This window comes from Perna viridis, chromosome 9, assembly GCF_037379345.1.
Source record: "Perna viridis isolate PV_CMFRI_1.1 ecotype Kerala chromosome 9, ASM3737934v1, whole genome shotgun sequence".
Taxonomy (NCBI): Eukaryota; Metazoa; Mollusca; class Bivalvia; order Mytilida; family Mytilidae; genus Perna; species Perna viridis.
In genome coordinates this window covers 24,940,594-24,965,140 of record NC_142453.1, presented here as the reverse complement: position 1 = coordinate 24,965,140, position 24,547 = coordinate 24,940,594, and the positions used below count along the sequence as shown (strand labels likewise).

Here is a 24,547-nt window from a genome sequence, read left to right as displayed (position 1 = left end):
TGATTATTTTCCTGGATAAGAGTGTAAGATTTTTTAAGCAGATTCCTGTTCCAGTGTTGATGAATGTATGTATCAACATATTTATTTTGAAATGACAAAAAAAATTGGATGATTATAAATGTACCTGTTGTTTATACATATACTTCCAAGGGTCTAGAAATACCATTTCATGTTAAAGAGTAATTAAGGGAACCAAGATTGTAGCCAAAATAAAAGAAAATGTAATCCAGGGAAAAGGACCAGACATGGAAAACAGACACACACAGCAAAAAACATAAAATAACCAAAATAATACATACAAAGTAACAAAAGTAAATGAGCTACTCAGACTTCACTTAAAATGGGGAGCATGGACCAGGTGCAGTGTTCAAAATATTCTTTGAAAGTGAAATAATAGCCACATGGACAGTTGAATATGATATTTCTGGAACTTAATTATAATGCCGAGAAAGTTAATTTTGAATTCCAAATTTTGAAATGGAAAATAGATTTAATTTTATACTTTATGACTTTAGAGCATTCGTTGATTTGCATTTTGACTTACAGAAAATAATACATGCAACTTTAATGTTTGTTTTAAAGACAATGTATGCTTTTTAAATTCTATTTGGGTTCTCGTCAGTTGACGGCTACCAACTTGTTAATAGGTGATGGTATGTTGCCTCAAGTGCTGAAGGTTGTGGGTTCCATTCCAGGCTGAGTCATATATACGGAAATTAATAGTTACAGTTTCTCTACCAAGATCTTGTCATATCAGAGATAGAGCGACTGATCATTTGACCTGAAATGCATTGAAATATACACTACAAGATGTTAAACAGCAATCGGTTACACAATCCACTGACTGAACCAAACAGATTCAGTGCACTTTGAATTCAAGCCTGAAACCAAGACTGACTAGAGACATACATATGTCATATATTGTATCTGAAGCAGTCTTAACCAAACCGATTCAGTGCTTTTTGAATTAAAGCCTTAAACCAAGACTGACTGGAGACATACATATGTCATATATTGTATCTGAAGCAGTCTTAACCAAACCGATTCAGTGCTTTTTGAATTAAAGCCTTAAACCAAGACTGACTAGAGACATACATATGTCATATATTGTATCTGAAGCAGTCTTAACCAAACCGATTCAGTGCTTTTTGAATTAAAGCCTTAAACCAAGACTGACTGGAGACATACATATGTCATATATTGTATCTGTAGCAGTCTTAACTTAACCAAACCGATTCAGTGCACTTTGAATTCAAGCCTTAAACCAAGACTGACTGGAGACATACATATGTCATATATTGTATCTGTAGCAGTCTTAACTTAACCAAACCGATTCAGTGCACTTTGAATTCAAGCCTTAAACCAAGACTGACTGGAGACATACATATGTCATATATTGTATCTGTAGCAGTCTTAACTTAACCAAACCAATTCAGTGCACTTTGAATTCAAGCCTTAAACCAAGACTGACTGGAGACATACATATGTCATATATTGTATCTGTAGCAGTCTTAACTTAACCAAACCGATTCAATGCACTTTGAATTCAAGCCTTAAACCAAGACTGACTGGAGACATACATATGTCATATATTGTATCTGAAGCAGTCTTAACCAAACCGATTCAGTGCACTTTGAATTCAAGCCTTAAACCAAGACTGACTGGAGACATACATATGTCATATATTGTATCTGAAGCAGTCTTAACCAAACCGATTCAGTGCACTTTGAATTAAAGCCTTAAAGCAAGACTGACTGGAGACATACATATGTCATATATTGTATCTGTAGCAGTCTTAACCAAACCGATTCAGTGCTTTTTGAATTAAAGCCTTAAAGCAAGACTGACTGGAGACATACATATGTCATATATTGTATCTGAAGCAGTCTTAACCAAACCGATTCAGTGCTTTTTGAATTAAAGCCTTAAACCAAGACTGACTGGAGACATACATATGTCATATATTGTATCTGAAGCAGTCTTAACCAAACCGATTCAGTGCACTTTGAATTAAAGCCTTAAACCAAGACTGACTGGAGACATACATATGTCATATATTGTATCTGAAGCAGTCTTAACCAAACCGATTCAGTGCTTTTTGAATTAAAGCCTTAAACCAAGACTGACTGGAGACATACATATGTCATATATTGTATCTGAAGCAGTCTTAACCAATCCGATTCAGTGCTTTTTGAATTAAAGCCTTAAACCAAGACTGACTGGAGACATACATATGTCATATATTGTATCTGAAGCAGTCTTAACCAAACCGATTCAGTGCACTTTGAATTAAAGCCTTAAACCAAGACTGACTGGAGACATACATATGTCATATATTGTTTCTGAAGCAGTCTTAACCAAACCGATTCAGTGCTTTTTGAATTCAAGCCTTAAACCAAGACTGACTGGAGACATACATATGTCATATATTGTATCTGAAGCAGTCTCAACTTAACCAAACTGATTCAATGCTTTTTGAATTAAAGCCTTAAACCAAGACTGACTGGAGACATACATATGTATCTGAAGCAGTCTTAACTTAACCTTATTTCAGTTTGACAAAGTCTGAGCAATCCTATTGTTGAGTAACTATGATATTTGTATAAAACGCTTTAAGATTCTTTTATGGTGTATTGTTACCATTTTGTTCTGTTTATTTTTACGCAGATGGTTATAAATATTACAAACATGTTATTTACTTAATCATGAAACATAATTGATTATTTAATTTGTACATAAACAAAACTTGATACAAGGTGTTTATTGTTCATAAATTTTGTCTGAAAAGAATTTGATTGAACTGTATGAACTTATGATATCAATATCTTGAGTAATAGTCTTTGTAAGAATCATGCAAATTCTGTAAAATGTGATACACCCTAAAAAAGGCTACATATTTTTTTTTCTTATTAAGTTCCTTTATAGGTCTATATGATGAAATGTATACATTTGTATAATTATTCATTCCAAACTGTCTGTTCTTAGGAGATACATGTAATCCAAATTGAAAATTCAATAGTTTCTATTGTATTTTAGTGTCATTTACTGAGTTATCTCCTTGAATTTTGAATTGTCCAGTACATTCTATATAATTTTTATCTTCTAAGATGAAAAGTCACTTGTTAATTTTTGTTTACTAAAACACTTTAAATAAAATATCAAAAAGGAAAATATGTAGGCTTTCCAATCATGAATAACATCTTGCATGATTCTTATCTGGAGTGCTACTTAAGTTTAAAGGTTTAATATGAGACAAAATTCCTTTGTGGTCTGTAATGAAGACGTGAGGACCAAATTTTAGGTTCATTTATTTTTGACATATGTTTACTTACAATGTATTCAAGCTTCTAATATTATAGATATGGACTGGCTTAGGAGATGGTGCTTGCATTCATTCCAAAATGTTAAGTTTATTATTTAAATTGTAAAGTAATCAATAATTACTTCCGAAAGTTGAAAAAAATTGTAGATCTTATACATACATGTACATGTATATAACAAAATGCCAGAAAAAAAATGATGAAATTATGTTGAAAATACAGCCCCAAAATTGTTTTCACCTCACTCTGCTTTGATAAATAGTCACCATGAAACTAATCCAACTTGAGGAAACTTGATGCTGAATACTGTAAACATATTAATTTAGTGGTTGCTAATTTTTCCCAGTTTCAAAAAATATTTTAGTGCTTAAAAGTTTAAAAATCCATTTCACAGGTACTATTTTTAACAGTATTCTATCTACTGCAAAAATAGCGGAAATTAGTAGGTTTACAGTATATGTTAACAAATGTACCAGCTGTCACTGAATGAACCTTTTAGTGTTGGTTCCAAGAGGTTTAGGCTGCTTTTACAGTACATTGTAAGGAAAAAACATCATTTTCATCAGCCAATTGTGTTCAATTTTTTCCATACTGTGAATCTTTAATTTCTTAAATTTCTTGCAGTTGAGTGGGAAAACATTTCAATATTTTTAAGTATAACTCATGTTATTGATTATCAGAGAAAATAATAATCCGATGAATTAAGCATTATAAAAGGAATGTGTCAACACAATTTGTCAATTGAAAAATGTATCTAATACATGACACACTTCAGGAACCATGTATACTGTTTTGATTAGAATCCTTTGTACTAATTTCTTGACACGGTATATTTTTTTTTAACATTGAATCAGTTTCTTTAGTTTCTTTATTGGAGTTATTCACTGTACAAATTTTCATTTTAACTCCATGTTTGTGTTTATAAGGGGTTGTTTTAGTACCTTCAAACTGTGCCTTGATTTAAAGTTTATTTTATTTACAAATATGTAAATCAAGCTGGACTTAGTATTGATTTTAATTCTTTTATCAATGAAAACAAATCAACTGTACAGATTTATACAGTTTCTTTTAAAAAGTTCTTTTATTTTGTAGATTTGCCTGAACTGACAATGGACTGTTAATCTACTGCAATAATGTAAGCATAGTTTGGAGATTGAATTAAAAGTAAAGAAATACAAGACATCAGATCGAAGATTTTATTGTCTGTTCAGAAGATTTACAGTTATATGCTTGAAATAACTTGAGGAATATAATATAGAATTTATTGTGAAATATCTGAGGATTTACTTTAACTTCTTAAAGCGGATGGTCAAAATGTGAGTTCCTTTGACTTCTATATATATATTACTGTTTGAAAGTTAGGGTAAAGAAATATGGCGAGTAAGACTGTTAGTTCCCGTAATGTGACTAGCAAGGGAAGTCTGCGTCCACTTGGTGCTGTAAAGCATAGTGTAGGGAATGACCGAGTGCCAAAACTTCAGCAATTTACAAAAACTGTTGAAAAGACCAAAATGGACAATGTTGGAATCCATGGCAATGCAATGAATGTCCCACCTCCAAAGGCTAAAGAGGAACCTAAACCTAAAACCCAGTCTGCCAAATCTGACTCCAGCTCTAGTAGTAGATCCATGGAGAATATGGTGGACAAAAAAGAGTTACAAGAGTCTAAGGTGAGAGCTTTTCTGTAAACTTACATGTATAATTGTACTCAATGATTTTAAGAGTTACAAGAGTCTAGGGTGAGAGCTTTTCCATGAACATAGATATGTAAATGTACTCAATGAAGTGAAGAATTACAGGAGTCTTAGGTGAGAGCTTTTCTATAAACTTACATGTAAAATTGTACTCGATGAATTAAGACTTACAGGAGTCTAAGGTGAGAGCTTTTCCATAAACATACATGTATAATTGTACTCAATGGAGTTAAGAGTGACAAGAGTCTAAGGTGAGAGCTTTACCGTAAACTTATATGTATAATTGTACTCAATGGAGTGAAGAGTTACTAGTGTCTAAGGTGAGAGCTTTTCCATAAACATACATGTATAATTGTACTCATACTCAATGAAGTCTAATTTAGAGCTTTCCTAAAATTGTTTTCAATGAAGTGTAAATTTGGATATCATTGAGATGTTTATTATTGCTGAAAATGTGTCAAGGGTGTAAACTTACTATAAAAATTAGAAAAAAACTCACATTTTTGAATTCTAATTTATGTGATAATCTATTTTTATTTGTTTTGTTTTGAAATTGAAAAAAATCCACAGATTTTTCATTAAAGTAAAGAAAAGGGAAATAAATTTATGCAAGACCAGTGATTCCTCTATGTACAGTACTGAAGAAGTCATGAACCTGTCAGTCCATCAAACTGAATAACTAATTTGAAACCCTGAACATAATTTTGTTTTTTTATAAAAACTGCATACCACTGTTTTTTTTTTCAAAAGTACCTAAATTGGAAGAGTGTACTTTGATTCAATTTTTTGTTCAAACTGAATTTTCACATATAATTTTTAAAACCCTTAGTCCTGTTACAGCAGTGATTATGAAATACGACCTGACTGACAGACATGTCAGACAAAAATTCAGTTGGTTAGACAGAAATTATTGAAGTTTTTGACTACTTATGTGCATGCAGGGGAAAAAAGTGAATTTGAGTTTTGATCAAACAAGTCTGAAATATATTTCATAATGAATGTTTAACTTCAGGATGTCCCATGTAACTTTCTGACTATAGACTGACCTTTGAACTTATGACCTCAAGTTCTATGGACATCAGGTACATTTTATGTACCAGTACTAAAAGATTTGATGGGCAATCACATGACACCAAGTCCAAGTACATGTACTTTTCTTTTCTCACCAATAAAATGATAAATTTATAGCTACAAACTAGACTTAACCTTGAAAATCTTTTGAATATATTTATGTGATATACAAGAGAACCATTTTTAGTGCATGGCAAATAATTATAGACTAGACATATGAGAAAAATTAACATATATTTACCATTAACTTTATTTTTAAAAGGGGTATCAAAACAACCTCATGAAATTGACATGGACTTGAATGATTAAGTGGGTATTTAAAGTAACTCTCAATAAAATATCAAATCAGCCCTTTTGAGATTTGAATTGTTATGCAAACACCAATTTATAGAAATGTAAACATGCTCATAATAGATTTTATCAAGATAACTGGTTTATGGTCTTAATCTTTTAATCCTTTCTTGGCTTTTTGAGAGGTTTGTTGTTAGGTTAAAAGTTAGGGTATGTGATAACCATTTGTTCTTACACAGAAGTCAGGTTACATCCATAAAAGTACTTTTACACAGGCAAAATCATTTCATGTGATTTTCACACAAATTTCATATGATTTTCACCTGAATTGAGCAAGTAAAGTAAGTGACAGAGTTCACGTGAAATTCGGGTGAATGGAGACTTCATGTGAAATTCACACAAAATGTTCACATGAAATTCGTGTTTAGTGAATTTCTCATGAAAATCATGTTAATTTTATGTGAATTTCAGATGAATTTCATGTGAAGCTCGATTAACATGAATTTCACGTGAAAAATATTTGCCTGTGTAAGTTACACATTTCATTAATCAAGTGAATCGGGAATAGGGTAATAGGAATTATAAATCAATGGATGTTCTTATCTATATACAGTCTACAATGTTAGTTACAATGTAGTCTTCATGATATATTGGGATGAACTATACTGTTACATTCATACACAAAATTGATGTTGTCTAATTTTGTAAAACTTGGAATTAAAAGTTGTAATTTGGTGAATATATTGATTAAATGTAGTATGAGAAAAAAATTAAGGAATCTCCATTCTATCATGTTTAACCATGGGCTGGCCATGTATGTGGCATTGTTTTACCTTGAGTGATAGCGAGGGGTTAAATAACGACATAAATAGCCAGCCTGTGGTAAAACAATGATAAAATGGAGATTCCGTTATTTATTTTGATTCTAATTGGACTAGTTTCTTCATGTTTTTTTTAATAGATGCAGCATATGTGTTGCAAAAAATGTCGGTCATGTGTTTATCATTTTTTTACCATGGCCTGTGGTCTAAAGGGCTATGAAGCATGTTATATTAGAATTCATATTAGACCAGATCCATGGATCATATTTCACCTAGATATCTCCACTTCAGGCTGAGTGCTTATCCAAGGACTAAAGGTGATAAAAGCTGTCAGCTTCACCAAAAAAAAAGGTTAAATTAATCATACATGTACTTTTTTGTACTGTCTTGAAAATTACACTTAAAACATCTGTGAAAGCCTAATTCCTGGTCCAATTGCAGTATGAATAAGATCATTTATTATTCTGTTTTATACATTGTACTTTTCCAATAGAAATTATTTGAAATATTGGGAAAGGAAGAAAAATGTTTATTGTCTGCACTGAGTTGAGACAACTACTTAGTTTTATGATGATTGTATTTTTTTTTTAAATTTCAAAATAAAAACTGCATTTTTCTTCTTATAGGCAAGGGAAAAAGATTTGCAAAAGAAAATTGCTGAACTGCTGAAGATAATTGAAGAACTGAAAGCCCAAATAGTAGAAAAGGATATTACTATAGCTAACTTAGAAAGTCAGCTTAAAGATCAGGTATTTTAGTGTTTTGTAGATGTAGGTCACGATGTAAATACAATTACAGTCTCTGAACCAATCAGCACAACTTTTTGATGGATCAATGTCTGTTGACTGATTGATCGCTGACTGATCGATAACCAATAATTTGTGACTGATCTGGTCGCACTTTTGTTATGTAAAATGACGGATGATAGGTTGATGCTGCATTATGTAAATATGTGTAAAAATTAACAAACAAAATAACAGAATCTAGAATAAATATTGACTGCTCTGTGATCACGTGATGCGATCAACGGTTTATTGGATCGGTTTGACAGATCGATGACTGATTTGAAACTGATGGGTGATCAATAACCAATCACAATTTTACCTGCACAGATTGGTCCAGGTACTGTACATCAAGTGTTATTTTAAATTCAAGATAATATTTTATGCATCTTCATGTATCTTTCCTGTTTGAATACGTTATCGGTAGTGAATTTCCTGTTATATCAATCAATTTTATTACATTCAACTTTTCTTTAACAGTTTTTGTCTGTGTGTACTGTACTTAGTTTTGAATATTTTCTTTGGTTTTGTTGTTTTTCTACTTCTTAAATGGCTAGATATTTGCAATATCATACCATGCGACAATGTGATATGAATAAATGATATCAAAATTGGTTGTTATGTTTTTGAGATGCATTGTCTATATAATCTGATTGGTCAAAAGCCATGTTGTGATGTTTCTTGTGTTGTACTCCTGAACAACTGATGCCGTACTTCACGAGAATTTCCACCATGGCAAATGCAGAATATCAAACGGCCAAACATTCAAATTGATATTCATTTACTATCTTGTGAAACTTGAATATCATAAAATATCAACTTGCTTTATTTGATCTTGGCTTGTTTGTTATAATGATGAAATTAGATAACTTGAGTTCATATTATTTCATATTCAGCTTACACTTATTATGAAACCTCTAAGTGCATGTATTACATGAAATATGAAATAACTCTACATTTGTCTTGTTCTGAACTTCCATAGAATTTCTATACTTGTATAAGCATTCTTATCATAATTTTATCATCCATATAACAATACAAGATCAGTATACATGATTGAGCTCCCAGTATGAGTGATCACTCATGGCTATCAAACATGTGATTATTTACTTTGAGTACTTTTGTAAATGAATTAGTTTTCGTAGATTCTTTTGACTGAACATATTCTTCAGTAAGTTCGATAGTAATTTTTGTGGTTTTAAAAAATGATTGAAGTTGAAAGTGTCAAAATTCAATTTTGCATTTACTATTTATCAGGCATATCTTTCCACTGTTGTGATAGTGAAAATTACTGCATTTACAGTATAGGGTTTGTAAGTCTCGTTTTAGTTTCAATTTCTCTTCCGGAAATTCCATTGTAGAACGTATTTAAATCTGAAGACCGATATGCATTTTAGTGTGTACTTCCGGGAAATTCAAACGCTGCTTCACAATGCAAAATCTTCTATTTTATGCTTTCCTTAACATTTTTATCGCTTAGAACTTGATTATTGTCATTTTTAATCAGTATTTTTACCCAAAAATGATACTTCGCTTTTAATATTGAACTCAATGCTGTATTAATGACAAATCTCCATACATTTGAATGGTAGTCTAGGACCCATTCTTACGAAACCACGGAGTCATGTGACGAGACTTACATACCCTATTATGTCCTTGTTATTTAGCGATGGTAAGTACCTGTAACTGAATAACTTGTTTATTTTAGGAGCTAAACTATAATGATAAGTTGGAACAAGAGAATCAGTCACACAGCAATACTAAAAATAGTTTAGAGAGTATAAAGAAAGAGTTAGAGGCCAGTAAAGAGGAAAATAAACAAATAGCCAAACGCAATGAAGAATTATTTAAGAAATTTCAAGAGGAGGTAAGGCCAGATGTTATTTTTAACTTGCTTGGTACCTGAGGTTAAATATTTTCATGAACAGGTTGATTTCTGATCAAATTTTATGCAAAATATAATGATATCACATTCTAACATGTTTTTAGGACAGATAAATATCAGATATTGAGATAAAAGTATTTTTTTGAATGGCTTTGAACAAAAATTTGACATTTTTTTTTTTTTACACTCATATTCTTGCAAATGACGTAAAATCTTAACCTTTTATAAATTGCTGTCGTAAGTATTGGTATTAAGGCTCTCTTATATTTTTGTTGATTGAAACATAAATTCCATTAATTCAATAAAACTGTACTGACCCTTTTATGATGTAACATGGAGTTTACTGGGTTTTAAGTTGTAACTTATACGACTTGCATAATTTTATTTTAGTTGAGCTGACCTTAAAAAGTTTAAATCAAAGAAAGCCAGTCATAACAGTATTTCATAGTGGATTTGTTCAAATACCCAATAAGATTTAATTCTTGGCAAGATAACAGATTGCATAAAAAGCAAATGGTTCTGCATAGTCATTGATCTAAATACCTGATTTGTAAATAAAGAAGCAAATTCTGATATGACATCCTACAAACGTCAAACAGTATAATTCACAATATCTACTCCTTGGCAATTCAGATGCCGAAATAGTCTTTTTTTGTCATATTAGACTAATATTTATTCATGTTAGGTATGGTGGTGTACTCATTTACTCACAGGTTGGACTTTTATATTAAATAGTGTATGTAAGTCTCATCTCATGACGCCGTGGTTTCATGAGAATGGGTGCTTGTCTTCCATTCAAATGCATTGAGATTCATCATTAACATAGCATTGCATCCAATACAAAAAGCTAAATATCTTTCTGTGTAAAAAAAAAACTGATAAAAAAAATATCTATTTCTACAAGATAAAAATGTAAAGAAAAACATGAAATAGAAGATTTAGCATTGTGATGCAGCGTTTTAATTTCCCGGAAGTAAACAATAAAATGCAGATTGGTCTTCCCATTTCAATACATTGTACATAGGAAATTCCTTAACAGAAACTGAAACTAGAACGAGACTTACAAACCCTATATTTTATATCTCTAAAGCTCTGTATAAAATAATTGAATATATAAGACCTAGTCCATGTGTTCATGAATACAATACCATATCCTCTATCAACTATTTCTTAAAGAACATCTGATTATTGTGAAGGAATTTTTTTTATGGGGTTCCAATCTTTTAGACTTCTTGGTTCAGTAATACCATAAATTTAACTTCCAAAGTAATGATTAAATTTAAATTGCAAACTGTGATAATATTACCTGGTCCATTAGTATTAGAACCCACAAACTAGCACAATTAAAAAAAACACACACACAAAAATGATTCCAACAAATAGAAACACTTTCATAGTATCTAGTATTCAAGTATGTTTTAGAAAAAGTACGACCATTTGTTGTCTCCGAAAGGACTTCCCTTCTATTAACCTTTTTTCTATAGTATCTTAAATTTCATGTACTTGTATGTATATATTTTTGCATGATCCTGGTTTTAAGTAGCACTCCGGCTAAGAATCATGCAAAATGTCATTTATGGGTAAAAAGCCTACATATTTGTATTTTTGATATTTTGTTTAAATTGCCATAGTAAACAGAAATTAATATTCATTTTTTTCATATAATACATGTTCTTTGGAGATAAAAATTATGTAGAATGCTCTGTAGATTTCAAAATTAAGGGTGATATCTCTGTAAATGACACTCAAATACAATAGAATCTATTGAATTTTCACTGTTGTTTATCTGCTAAGAGCAGGCAGATTTGAATAAATAATTACACATTTCATAGTATAGACCCATAAAACAACTTGATTACAAAAATAAAAATATGTGCGTTTTTTGGGGTGTCTCACATTTTTCAAACTTTGCATGATTTTTAATAAGACAGTTACTTAAAAACATTCCTTTAATATGACACATTTTCCAGATGGATGTGAAGCTGAAGGAGTTAACAGATCTGAAAGATAAAGAATTAGCTTTAAGAGATGAAAAATTAAATAGATTAAAAAAACAAATGGCTGATGCCCTGAAAGGCAATTCATGGTAGGTACTCTTGACCCATTGCATAGTTAGATTCTCAATTTTTTTTTTTGGTAGAAAAAGTTGTTTCATCACATGTGTCCTTGTGTGTCAATAACAATAAAAATCAGATAGCAAATTTAAAAAAAAAATCTTACTATCGAAATGCAACAAGCAGCTCCATGAAAATAATAATGCATGCATTTTGGTCCCTCAAGTTGTGAGTTTTGCAAGTCTTGTGAAGGTTTCATCATAATGCTAATATATACCTACCTTCCAATATCCAGCAATAAAATGGATTTGTGGAAATGTAACATGAAGAAAGTTATTGTTTGTGTGATGATTTGTTCTTCTTGGTTAACTACACTGAAATCAGAACACCAGAGAAAAAAATAATAACAATATTGTCGTTTTTCATATTTATGGAATGCAAGCCATTTTATCAAGTTTCTCAATACCCGACAGACTGGTTGGTGGTCTCATTGGGAAAGGGAAGAACAGTTAACATTTTTCTTTGAAACTTAAACTTTTTAAACTTTGGTAAGTAACTAAATGATTCAAAAGTAATCAAGTAATTACCATAGCTACAATTAGTCAGATATTTGAATTTGAAGTCTACTGCTGTGTACTGCCCTAATCAGACAGAAAACTAGTCTGTCGCGTTGGAAGGGTACTTTCTTTTGCTCAAAATTTTAGGTCAGGAATATGAAAAAGGTTTATTGTACTGTATTCTTTTAGGGAAAGACAGCAACAACTAGAAGAATTAACTAAAGAGTTGTCACGGTTACAGGAAGAGTGTGATACACTCAGAATGAAATTAAAATCTTTTAAATCTAAGGTTTGTATAACCAATTGAACCTGTAGTATGATTATATACAGTGAAACCTGTGTAAACTTAACCTATTTAGAATTTATGTTCTGTTTACTTAATCACAGTTTATGGGGACCACTGAATTGTGATGGGCATTTCTTCAATTTTTTTTTAAAGGATTTGATAAAAGTTTTGCCAAGGAGAAGTGTAAAACATACAGATCATTCATTAGACAGACCCTGTTTTCCAAGGAATTGATGTGACCTTTGAAAAATTAACTGAATTTTATGGAAGTGTTTACAGGAAACACACTTTTAAAATTTATGATTAAGTTTTCAGAAAATTGTCTCCTCACTCCATGAGAAAATATTTATAAAGGATATGATCTAAACAAGTTTTACTGTATGGCTTCATTGAATTAAATGTAGATAGTATTGATAATTGTTTTGTTTATGTAAAATTTACTTTAGTATCAACTGCATTTGATATCATTTTACAATGACGGGTATGATTTTCTTCCATTATTTAGTGGATTTCTGCTATTTCAAATCCGGATTTTACCATTATGATTCTTTTTTTATTGTATATTTACTTCCAATTTTGCCAATTTCCACTTAATTTGTTGACCTAGTAAAATGGTCTCTGTAATGATAACAGCTTTAATTATACCCCCGCTCTGAAGGAAAGGGTGTACCTGTATACTGTTTTGCCCTTGTCCGTATGTTCATAGGTAACAATTTTTTCCTCCACACTTTTCTCTGCAACTACTCATCACAGGAGCTTGAAATTTAAATCATTATTCCTGTAGTTATGCCATAACTATTCATTTTCAGGAAAATTTGACAACAACCTCCTGTTTATCATGGACTTTTTTTCTTTTTCTTTTTTTGTAATTGAATCATTTGTGATCCATCACTCACATATTTCTTTGTTTTGTCTGTTTTTACAAAACTTTTAAAAACAATATATTTATTGCTTATTGTGTGTAGGATTGAACAGCTATTTTCGGTCATTTATGCATTTATGAACGGATCACGGAGCTCCCAAACTCAATGAATGGATGAAGGCATGTAATAAACTATTCTTATTATGCTGTTGCCACACTCTTTCGAACTACACGGCCGCCATATTGGTTTTAAGTTCACTGGCGTTCATGCATGTATGAACAATCTGGCAAAGTATATGCATGTATGAACTTTCTGGCAACAATGTTCTCGACCAATCAAAAAACGGCTATTAGCATGAATAATCTCATGATTAGAATTATTAACATCATGAATATTCAAATATACATTAACTTTCTTTGTGTAACTTATAATCAGTGTTCTCCCTTAGATTTACAGATAGCATCCTTGTAACCCTAAAAATTATAGTATCACATTTGTATTTGACCCTATTGAAAGTTCTTTTCAGATAGCAACCTGGTAAAAAATATAGCATTAGGGCAATGTGATGCTAAATGGCTCTAGGGAAATCACTGATACAATATCTCCATTTGTACAATAATATTTCCTTCAGCTGAGGCTGTGTGAAGAAATTTAGCCTTCCTTTATATTTGTGAAATTATAATTTCTCTTTTATTTTCATATTATCATTTCATATTAGAGTAGCTTAGAAATATGTAGCTGTGTAAATAGTTAAAAAAAAAGTACATTTTCATATGAGATTCAAGCCTATATTTGTATGTACAGTACTGTACAACATTTCTTTGAAAGTGTGTGTTTTCAAGGACAACTTTGATTTCCTCGCTAATTTTTCAGGGGGCATGCAGCAATTGTTTTGATTTGACTCAGAAATATGAGACAGCTGTAAAAGAAAGCAAGGAAAAGGACAAATCAATAAAAGATCTTAAGGGACTTGTAACAAAATTTCAAACTCAATTAAAACAACAAGAACAGTTGATGAAAATGGTGGATAATTCACGTGGCATTAATTCATCAAAGTTGAGCTTTAAATAGTTCTTTGTGTGCTTCTCCTTTTTGTAATCCTAAACTGTTCTTGGTATCACATGATTCCTTCAGCATGACACTTTTTATAATCTTTTCCTTACTGTGGGCCACAGAGTTACCGCCCATTTGCAGGAATTTTCTTCCTTTTTGTCATGTATGTTGTATTGATCAAATAGGACATAACCACTTTTTTTTAGATTTTTTTTAGAAAACATGTCAACTTGAAGACAATCGCATACTTTATTATAATTTATGTTTTTGATCCTCAAAAGATAAATGAGTTAGACAGAGTGAGGCAGATGCAAGATGAAATGGATTTAGCCATAACAAAAATCCTTTAATTAGGCCAACCCTAATTTTTTTTTTATGATGTAAAAAAAATGGATTTTCGGCATTTCCATCATCAGTTTTTTAATAGAATCACCTTGCCCTCTGATGTAGAGGTTCAAATTTCATTAAAAAATTAAAAAAAACAACATGGCCGTGGCTATTACATGTTCAGTATTCATTGGTGTCATAATAGAGGCAGCAAAGCTGGTGGGTTTCGATGTCGTGCAAACCTACCTACCGACCCTGATTTTGAAGGAGATGTTACAGGAAACACAGAATTTTTTTAGGCCCTTATATATTGATAACTCTGTAAATGGAAGATAATTCTGTTTACATTATAAGTAGGGAATACCAAAAAATTACAGTGCTTCTCATTTCAAAAATATGCATGCATTTATTATTGTGATATGTGGTATTTTAGAGGGAGCTAGGATTATGATTTTTCAGTAGATTAGTGCTGGAATCTGACTTTCATTATTGTTAAAAGAAAACAAAATAGGACAATTAATTATGAATTAATGAATAGTAAAAAATGAATATGATAATAATTGAAATGGAAAAAAGTTAAGAATGAGAAGAATATAACAGTCAGATGTAAAGTATTGTAACTTGTTCTGCACACAAACTTTGAACTGTGGATCATTTTATTCAAAATCTTCTAGGTAGAATAAATAGGACATACAAGGCCTTTTCGATTAATCAGTTAAATTATTAAACTTGATTTGATATAGGAAATGAATACTGAAGTATAATTAAGAAATAAATCATGGAAACTCCATTTTACCATTGTTTGACCATGGGCTGGTATTATTTTACCATGAGCTGTAGCTAAATTTATTCATATGTATTAAAAGATGCAACCTATGTGTTTCATATAATGATGATTGTTTTGGAAAAGAATTCTGTTGTAACATTGGTAAAGCATATCTATGACCTTGGAAATAAGTGATTATACATTATGTCGTTGGAAATACGATGGTCATAAATCTATGACATTGATCATAAGATGGCTGTACATCTATGTCGTTGGAAATAAGATGATCATACATCTATGACATTGGTCGTAAGATGGTCATACATCTATGACATTGGTCATAAGATGGTCATACATTTATGATGTTGGAAATAAGATGATCATACATGTATGACATTGGTCGTAAGATTGTCATACATCTATGACATTGGTCATAAGATGGTCATACATCTATGACATTGGTCATAAGTTTATCAAAGTTTTACCATTGCTGTTGTCTTAAGGCCTTTGAAGCAAGTCATATAAGATAGCAAATTTTTTTACACTAATAAAATAAGGGAAGTCCCAGATGAAGAATATGTCAGTTTTAACAATTAAGATAGCAACCAATTTATTATAAGTCCCCATAGTTATATTTTATTGCAGAAAGCACAGTATGAAGTATAGTATGCTATATTCAAGAGGTATCCCCTGATATGTGAATTTTTTAGACCTGTAAAAAGATCCAGATTTTTCTCTTACTTTAAGATTTAAAACATTTTTAATAGAATTTGTATTTACTTACAACAAACATTTGATTTTTAAGTGATAGCCAAAATCACTTTGATAATAAAGTGTTCAATAGACATTTATTTTCAAAGGACTTAAAAAGATTCAAGAATGTTCTATTTTCTAGCAAGTAAATTTGTTTAATTTGTCACTTGTCTATCACAATTTCTTATTGCTCCACACATTATTTGCTCTCATCAATAACACTTACTGGTACTTTATTTATGCATTACAAAGAGATATGTACAAGAAATAAAGATTGATGTTTAAGGAGGTAGACCTAGAGTAAGGGACATAACTCTTGAAATCAGTGATATGTTTGTATCATATTCAATTACCAAAGCCTTTCAAGCTTTCCTTTGAAACAGAATGAAATCAGTCCAAGTTACTTTGATGCTTACATGAGATTTGATGTTAAATGGTGAATACAAACATTCCAATGATTTGTAAGAGTTGTGTCCCTTACCCTAGGTCTGCCTCCTTAAACTTGCTTTTTTATTTATTCATATTTGGTGGGAGGGTAGGGTAGTAATATGTACTAAATAAATATGTTCCTCTATGACCATTTCTATTTTAGATGATGATCATTTGCTTGACTAAATCAGTAACCTTCATATTATTATTACTGACTAAAAAAATGATTATTTTTACATTGAGGCAAACTTATTATTATTCCAAGGCTTTGTACATGAAATTATCTGTACTTGTGAAACAACTGGTCAAAGGATGTGACTTTGTAGGCCCTATTGATCAATATTCTGTACATACCTAATACTTGCATGTCATTCTGCTAATCCGTACTTCTGCTATCTTAAACTTGAAAATTTTCAATAAGAATGCAAAAATCCTATCTAAACAGGTATCCAAAGGCCATGTGAGCTATTGCCATCACTTGGCGTCAGGCATCGTCGTCATCTGTTGTCCGTCGTTGTCGTTAACAATTATACAAAACTCTTCTCCTCTGAAACTACTTGACTAATTAGAACCAAACTTGGTATGAATGATCCTTGGGGTATCCTGCGTAGAACTGATGTGGGGATTTTTGATTCATCAAAAGACATGGCCGCCGTTATTAAAAATAGAACATAGGGGTCAGACAGTAGTTTTTAACATATATCTCCTAAACTGTAAGGTTTAGCTGAATGTTGACATGGGTATAAGTGTTCAGCATGATGAGATCTATCTCTGGTCATATTTTGGTTTTAATTCGTTGAGCCATGTTGAAGTTATTGCCCTTTTTCAACGATTTTTGCTATTTTTAATGTTATTGCTTTCAAAAATCTTCCCCTCTAACACTACTTGACCAATTGAAAACAAACTTGGTATGAATGTTTCTTGGGGTATCCTGCATAGAGCTGATGTGGGGATTTTCGATTTCTCGAAAAACATGGCCTCCATTACTAAAAATAGAACATAGGGGTCAGACTAGTTTTTCACATATATCTCCAAAACCGTTGGGTTTATCCAAATTCTTTCAATAGTTAAAATGATCCATATTATTAGGACTATAAAAGTCTTCAGATTCCTTGTAAGAGTTATTGCCCTTCAAAGGGGAAAAATGACTTCTTTTTAATAGTTTTCAGTCAATATCTTGAAAACTATGATAGATAAAAAGAAACTTTCAATTGTTGAAAAGATCTTGTGATAAGTCCTACCAAAGACTTCTTGAGTCAAAATTGTTGGACAACTTCTTGTTTAATTTATTGTCTTTGAAAGGCAAAATTGATTAAGGTGAGCAATTCAGGCTCCTGGAAGCCTCTTGTTTTGTTGTAAAGTAGCTATTTGATAAAAGCAGAGTAAAATTCTTAGCAAATGTACATGTACCTCAGCATATGATATGCTTATTGATAAATGAATATTTTCTCTATTTTTATCTCAGCACAGGATAATGCCTATTGATATATTTTCTCTCTTTTTATCTCAGCACAGGATAATGCCTATTGATATATTTTCTCTCTTTTTATCACAGGATAGGAGATTAACATTTTTTTTTTCTCTTTTACAGGGTGCCTGTCCAAATTGTAGTGACTCTAAGAGCAAGCTTGAAAGACTGTTTATTGAATGTAAGGACAAAGACAAAACAATTAAAGACCTCAAAACATTAGTGACTAAATTTGAAAAACAACTAAGTCAACAAGATGTCCTCCTCAAAAACTGGGCAGATAGCAAAGGTCATAAGGTCAACTATAAGCCTTAGATATTTGTCATCAGTAGTAGATTTAAAAATTTCACATTGTAGTTCAACCATTAATTTTTGTTCTGGAAAAGTTGCTGTGAGTTGACAAAGAGTAGATGATAGCTGTTTGTTGAATTAAATTTAATGTATGATTCAGTAATTGTTTCCATGGCAATAAGATTTTGCTTGTATTTACTGCACTGGAGCTGATAACCAAGTTAAACTCATTGTTCAGGGGAGATAACTTTGACATTTTAAGAGGAGACAAAGTGCATGTAGATGTAAAAGGTGTTGAACACTGTTTTTAGGATATCATGTATGAAAGACTGATTTTTAAAAAGCTTTTTGATGTACATTGTATACTGGGCATGGTTTTATACAAAAATCTCAAACTGAGTTTTTCTCCAATATTCAATTTTAATTGGTGGAAATTTGTGTAGAGAATGACTGAGGAAAATCTCAATTTTAGATGTTTTATGAAACCTGTAACTGGTACTTACTATGAAATACTGTGTTAGTTAAATGTGTTGCAAGTCTTCAGTGCTAACAGGGATGTGATTTCCTCCAAAAACTGATTTTTGATAGGGCTGTTTGATGTACAATGTCTATTGGGCCTGGTTTAAAAAAAAATCTCAAAGTGAGTTTTCTTTAAATCTTGAATTCAATGTGATTTGTTTGGTTGTAATTTCAGTTGAGGAAGGATTTAAGGAAAATCTCAATTAGAGATGTTTTATGAAACTGGTAACTGGCATTTACTATGAAATACTGTGCTAGTTAAATGTATTGCAAATCTTCAGTGCTAACAGGAGTGTGTTTTCCTACTTGATTTGTGTTATTTATTTATATCAAGATTTTTCTGTTAAGAATCTATATTATACCCTCCCTCAACGAGTGGATGGTATATTTGAGTCACCTTGTTCCTTCATCTTTCTGTCTGTCTGAGTTTCCTCACAACCATCTCTGCTCCCAATGAATGGACGGATTTTGAAATTGGTGAGTAGATTTATATAGATTTGGCATACGTTGTACGCTTGGGTGCTGTCTGATAATAACTTACTGTTTGGTGGAACTTATTCATTTTATACTATATGGAGTGATAGAATTATTTTTTTTAAATATGTCATAAAAATGTCAGCTCTCAATGGATAAATTGATGTCAAATTTGGTGTGTGACTTTATATAATTAGGGCATATGTTGTAGGCAGTTTTGGGTTTTGTCTGATATCAAACATCCCGTACCAGTGGGGGTATACCTAGCATGACAACTTGTGGAACTACATGTTTTATTGTATATTAACAATCATTTTGCCAACTTCCCCCAAACTGTTATTTCTTGTGTCACATTCCTGTGCTAATTTTTTAAAACAAATGTTGGTCTGTTTCTGCGATTTTTTCTGATTTCTATTTCAAAATAATTTAATCGACTCCAATTTATCATACATGATGATTCTGTAATCCTATTATACATTAAAATAAATGTTGTCCTTGTTTCTTTATATAACTTTAAGTTTCTATTTTATCCTCTATTTTATACATAAACTGAATATGTGACTTTAATGAAATATATTATGTACATGTACCTCTTAATTGAACTAGTATTTTGACAAGTTTGATATTAAATACTAAGTTATAATTAGTAAAAAAAATGTGTCTTACATTCAGGTAAACTGTTTATTTTTTTCTCCTTTTGAGCTTCAGGTATAATTTTTCTGTTGAATTAAAAAAAAGTTATGTAAAAAGCTGACTAGAATAAGATATTGATCCTTTTAGCAAGTGTCCTATGCTGCTTTAAATAATGCTTAGAAAAGATTTTTTTTTATTCAAACAGAAACTTTATTTTGGTTTTGTTTGTTTTTTTTTTTTTTAGAAAAAATGATATTATTTTTTTATACAGACAAAAATTACCCTATTATTATACCAGCTTGTGCCTAAATAAATTGTTGTCAAAGTAATACTTTCCTTTTGAATTAAATTTACTTCAGATATAATTTCCTCAGTCGAGATCCAGTGTTTTTTTTTACTTCATCCCATTTACCGAAGATGAGCAGCATATGTGCCTTTTGGCTTGTTATTACAGCCATACTCTGCTGACTTTGATATCTGATCAGTATCCCAGTGATCTTTGTAATGTTTTTTATTCAAAGATTTAACTGGCATACAAATGTCAGAAATTGATGTTATGAAAGTTACCCAATTTAGTTTCTTGGGAGATTTTATTTTTTGAAAGATTGATGTGTTCTTGTCAGGTCTACAAGTAATGAAACCTCTCAACTGCTGAAAAATGTGCATTGTATCTCTGTCTTAGATGTTTTCTTGTCAGGTCTTTTGAGTTATTAAACCTCTTAACTGCTGTAAAAAATGTGCATTGAACCCCTGCCTCAGTCTGGCCTTAATTTGAACGGATAGAGATTTTCCAGGGAGGCCATCTTTATATTATTTCTGTGATAATTTGATAAATATACCTGTGATATTTTGTTCTGTTTCATAGTAGCTATTATATTTTTTTGACAATTTTTCAAATAAAGAATAGATTATATAAATGTTTATGTTATGTTTGTTAAACAAAATATTAGATGTTAGTTATCTTTCCCTTTTCTACGAGGGGTATATGTTGCCCACCTTTCGGCATTATGATACATTAGTACACCCTAGTCCCACTATTAATCCAACCACACATCACAATTATATACCTGGAAAATGCTTTCAGAGATTTTGCATTTTTTTTACTTAATAAGAAAATATTTGTTGTTTTAATAGAAGGCTTCATTTCCATTTCTCTTTCACCTGGAGATAGCTGAAATATCGCTGCTCGGGCGTTAAACTCAATCAATCAACCACTTCTCATGTGTCATTAGGATGTGATTAAGAGTTATGGAACTTGAAACAACAACATGTTACACACTACTTCTCAATGAGGATACCTCCACTCAACAATTTCTGTCAGACCCAGAAAAGGAAGACAAGGTTCAAGTCTTCATACAAATGATATACCAAATATCTAAGCATTCACTTCTGTAAAAGCTGAGAAATCTGTAACCCAAATTTCCAGTATGCAAAAAACAAAAAAAATCCTAAAAAAATTAATAGGTAAATCAGTAAACAGAAAGTAGATGAATGAAAAATGTGAAAAAGGGAGACATGGTACATCCTCATGAAAAAGCAATAGACCAAATAACTAAGCATTGCCTCCAATAGAAGCAGCTGAGAAATCTGTTTAAGAAATTTCAATTAAGCATCACCTAAAAAATATTTTTGTTGATCAGTAAACAGGAAGTAGATGAGGGAAGAACCTAAAAAGGAGAAACACAGTACAGGTCATAATGCAAAAGCAATATATTGAATATCTAAGCACTCCCACAAGAAGCTGAGAAGTCTGTTACAGAAAACAGTAATGGACATATGGAAGGACAGGCACAGTGACTGCAATTTGGTGGGGATATAAAAGGGGAAGTGTATTGTATACCTTATAGTTCTTTGTGTGTGTTTATTTTTTTGTTGGTCTAGTTGTTATCCCTGCATTCTATTCTTTCTAATTACTGTTCTGCTTGTTGCATTGTTTTTTTTTGTAAAATTGTGATGTTTTATTCAGAAGTTATGGTACCTTCAACACCATTTTTTGAATTTGCATATCATGATCTTTTTTTCCACAACTTTGAGAGAAGATAAAGACCAATAAAAAATCATTTCAGATTCATTTATTTTCATATCACAGTTTTGACTTGGTTATGTTAAAATATGTAATATTAACAATGAAATAATAAATATTTCTCTCTTACTTATAAATATAAATAACAAGTATAAATATCTTTCATAACTCTCATCAACAAAAAATAAACTGGTACACAATCATTTTTCATACATGTAGAAATATGAAATGTAAAAGTGGAAATTTTGCATTTTAGGGTCATTTTTCACTACATTTCTAACTCAAATAATTCAGGCCTCATCATCTCTGATTCTCTAAGCCTTTCAAGGTAGCTATCGATAGTGAGTGGAATAAAATGGCTGGATAATTCTGGTTCCTATATTTCTATTTATGTGAGAAAAAGTCGCAAAAAATATAACTATCAAAGAAATAAAAGGTTTTCAAAAGAAAATAGAAATTATTTGAGGAGAAACAAACAAGATCTGCTTAAGTTTGTGACATTTATCCTTTTGTGAACATCAGTCTGACCATGGAGAAAGCTACCCCCTCCCAAAAAAACATGAAAAACAAACAAAAAACAAAAACAAACAGAAAGCAAACCCAGTAAAATTTCCACATTCACAGAAATGAACATAACACTAGTGACTAGTCCTCAGAGAAGACATACACTATATAATTATTGGTACATGAAATACAATTTGTGCACAATACACGTACCTGCACCAGCTTTGGATATATTTCTAACTGCTTGAATGGTTGAGGAAACTTAGGTGTAAACTACATTAAAGATCTTATTCTATCTTAAAAATATGAGCTATTTTTTCATATCTGTATTTATAAACTTCAACTATTGAAACCAAAATTTCACCAAAAATATATATTGTAACAAAGAATTTTAGCCTTGTTTTGATAAACTGAAGCCACATTTAAGAATTGGCAATTATGCAATAAACAAAATATGCACATGGAAAATTTATGTTATTTTTCAATAGACAAAATTTTTATTATTGCCAATTCTTATAGATTAATTTTAAAACATATTTTTATCTTTAAACATGAGAAAAGTAGCTATGAATTTAAATGAATAAGGGTGTGTCAATATTTTTTTTATCCATTGAGATATAACAAAGTTATTTTAACCAATCAGATTACAGTATTTATCTCAGATTAATCTATTACAATATAAAGAAAAAAACTTGTGACCAGAATAAGCTATGAGATATGTAACATAAGCGAAACAGACAGACAGACAGATAATTTGGGTATTTTATGGGTTTACATAGTTCAGAGAGCTGGGGCAAACAGTAATGAAATTAAACATAAAATAAATAAAACATAACAAATTTGTTGCTAAGGACAGAATTTCCTTTGAAGGGATAATAGTCATGGTTATGAACACCTTAAATTTTAAATATAAACAAATACATGCACGATTCCAAAATTTACTCCGACTTGGCTACAGTATAAGCTACATCACTTAGCACTTAAGAATAATTTAAGAAGGCAAAAAAATCCATTCATTCAAATTAAAAACATGTATTATGATATGTCTGAACCAAACTCTGAAACCAGACATCTTCCAAAAGCTATACACAGTGTTAATATTCAAAATGTATCTGCATATATGTAAACCAACAACCGTTTAACCAGAATAAATCCTTCAGTCCAAAAAAGGTTTGGTTTAGATAGATTTCAATGTAGTTCCAATAATTTTCTAACCATTCACACTAGATATTCAATTTTAAGCTCAAGTTTTTATCAGTATCTTTCAATTTTCACAACTGGACGGAAATATACATTAAATGAATCCTTGGCTAGAACTCCCATGACGGTTGCAGAATTGACCAATCAGTCCTCTGTATTTCGAAAATTGACCAATCAATCCACTGAATTCAGATCATGTGACTACACCGAGTTTATGATTGCTGTATTGTGATTTACATAAGCTCTGCCTACAATAGGGGGTCACCTGTGTATTGAATGCATGGAAGTCTGTGAACCATATATTGATCGATTGCGGGCATTTACAAGATGATGATGGTTTATTTGTCCATCTAAGTCATACAGTTCCTTTTTCAGCTTGTCATTTATATTTTTAATAGTGTCTGTGAAAAAAAGAATGAAATAAATGTTGAAAGTATTTTGCAATAGGCATTATTTTTTTTTTTTTTTATTGCAATTCTTAAA

General features: G+C 31.0%; 2 protein-coding genes across 14 annotated transcripts in view; one reads left to right on the top strand and one right to left on the bottom strand.

The window, feature by feature from the left end:
- Nucleotides 1–21,254, top strand: part of LOC148607478 (uncharacterized) — a 33,024-nt gene extending 11,770 nt beyond the window's left edge. For 2 of the 6 annotated variants that reach the window (XM_088547101.1, XM_088547100.1), the window contains exons 2-7: nucleotides 4,413–4,990; nucleotides 7,824–7,946; nucleotides 9,688–9,846; nucleotides 11,835–11,950; nucleotides 12,665–12,764; nucleotides 18,544–21,254. In XM_088547101.1, the coding sequence (XP_088403227.1) occupies nucleotides 4,694–4,990; nucleotides 7,824–7,946; nucleotides 9,688–9,846; nucleotides 11,835–11,950; nucleotides 12,665–12,764; nucleotides 18,544–18,735 (987 nt within the window). In that variant the 5' untranslated portion in view covers nucleotides 4,413–4,693 and the 3' untranslated portion in view covers nucleotides 18,736–21,254. Of the gene's footprint in view, nucleotides 1–3,325; nucleotides 3,404–3,433; nucleotides 3,629–4,412; nucleotides 4,991–7,823; nucleotides 7,947–9,687; nucleotides 9,847–11,834; nucleotides 11,951–12,664; nucleotides 12,765–14,497; nucleotides 15,197–18,543 lie in introns of those variants that run through there. The other 4 variants (XM_088547096.1, XM_088547095.1, XM_088547097.1 and 1 more) reach the window with 3 other exon arrangements.
- Nucleotides 21,255–22,394: 1,140 nt separating this feature from the next.
- LOC148607477 (kinesin-like protein KIF12) overlaps nucleotides 22,395–24,547 on the bottom strand; it is a 70,844-nt gene continuing 68,691 nt past the window's right edge. For 6 of the 8 annotated variants that reach the window (XM_088547121.1, XM_088547120.1, XM_088547117.1 and 3 more), the window contains one exon: nucleotides 22,395–24,465. In XM_088547121.1, the coding sequence (XP_088403247.1) occupies nucleotides 24,326–24,465 (140 nt within the window). In that variant the 3' untranslated portion in view covers nucleotides 22,395–24,325. The remainder of the gene's footprint in view (nucleotides 24,466–24,547) is intronic. The other 2 variants (XM_088547116.1, XR_015915554.1) reach the window with 2 other exon arrangements.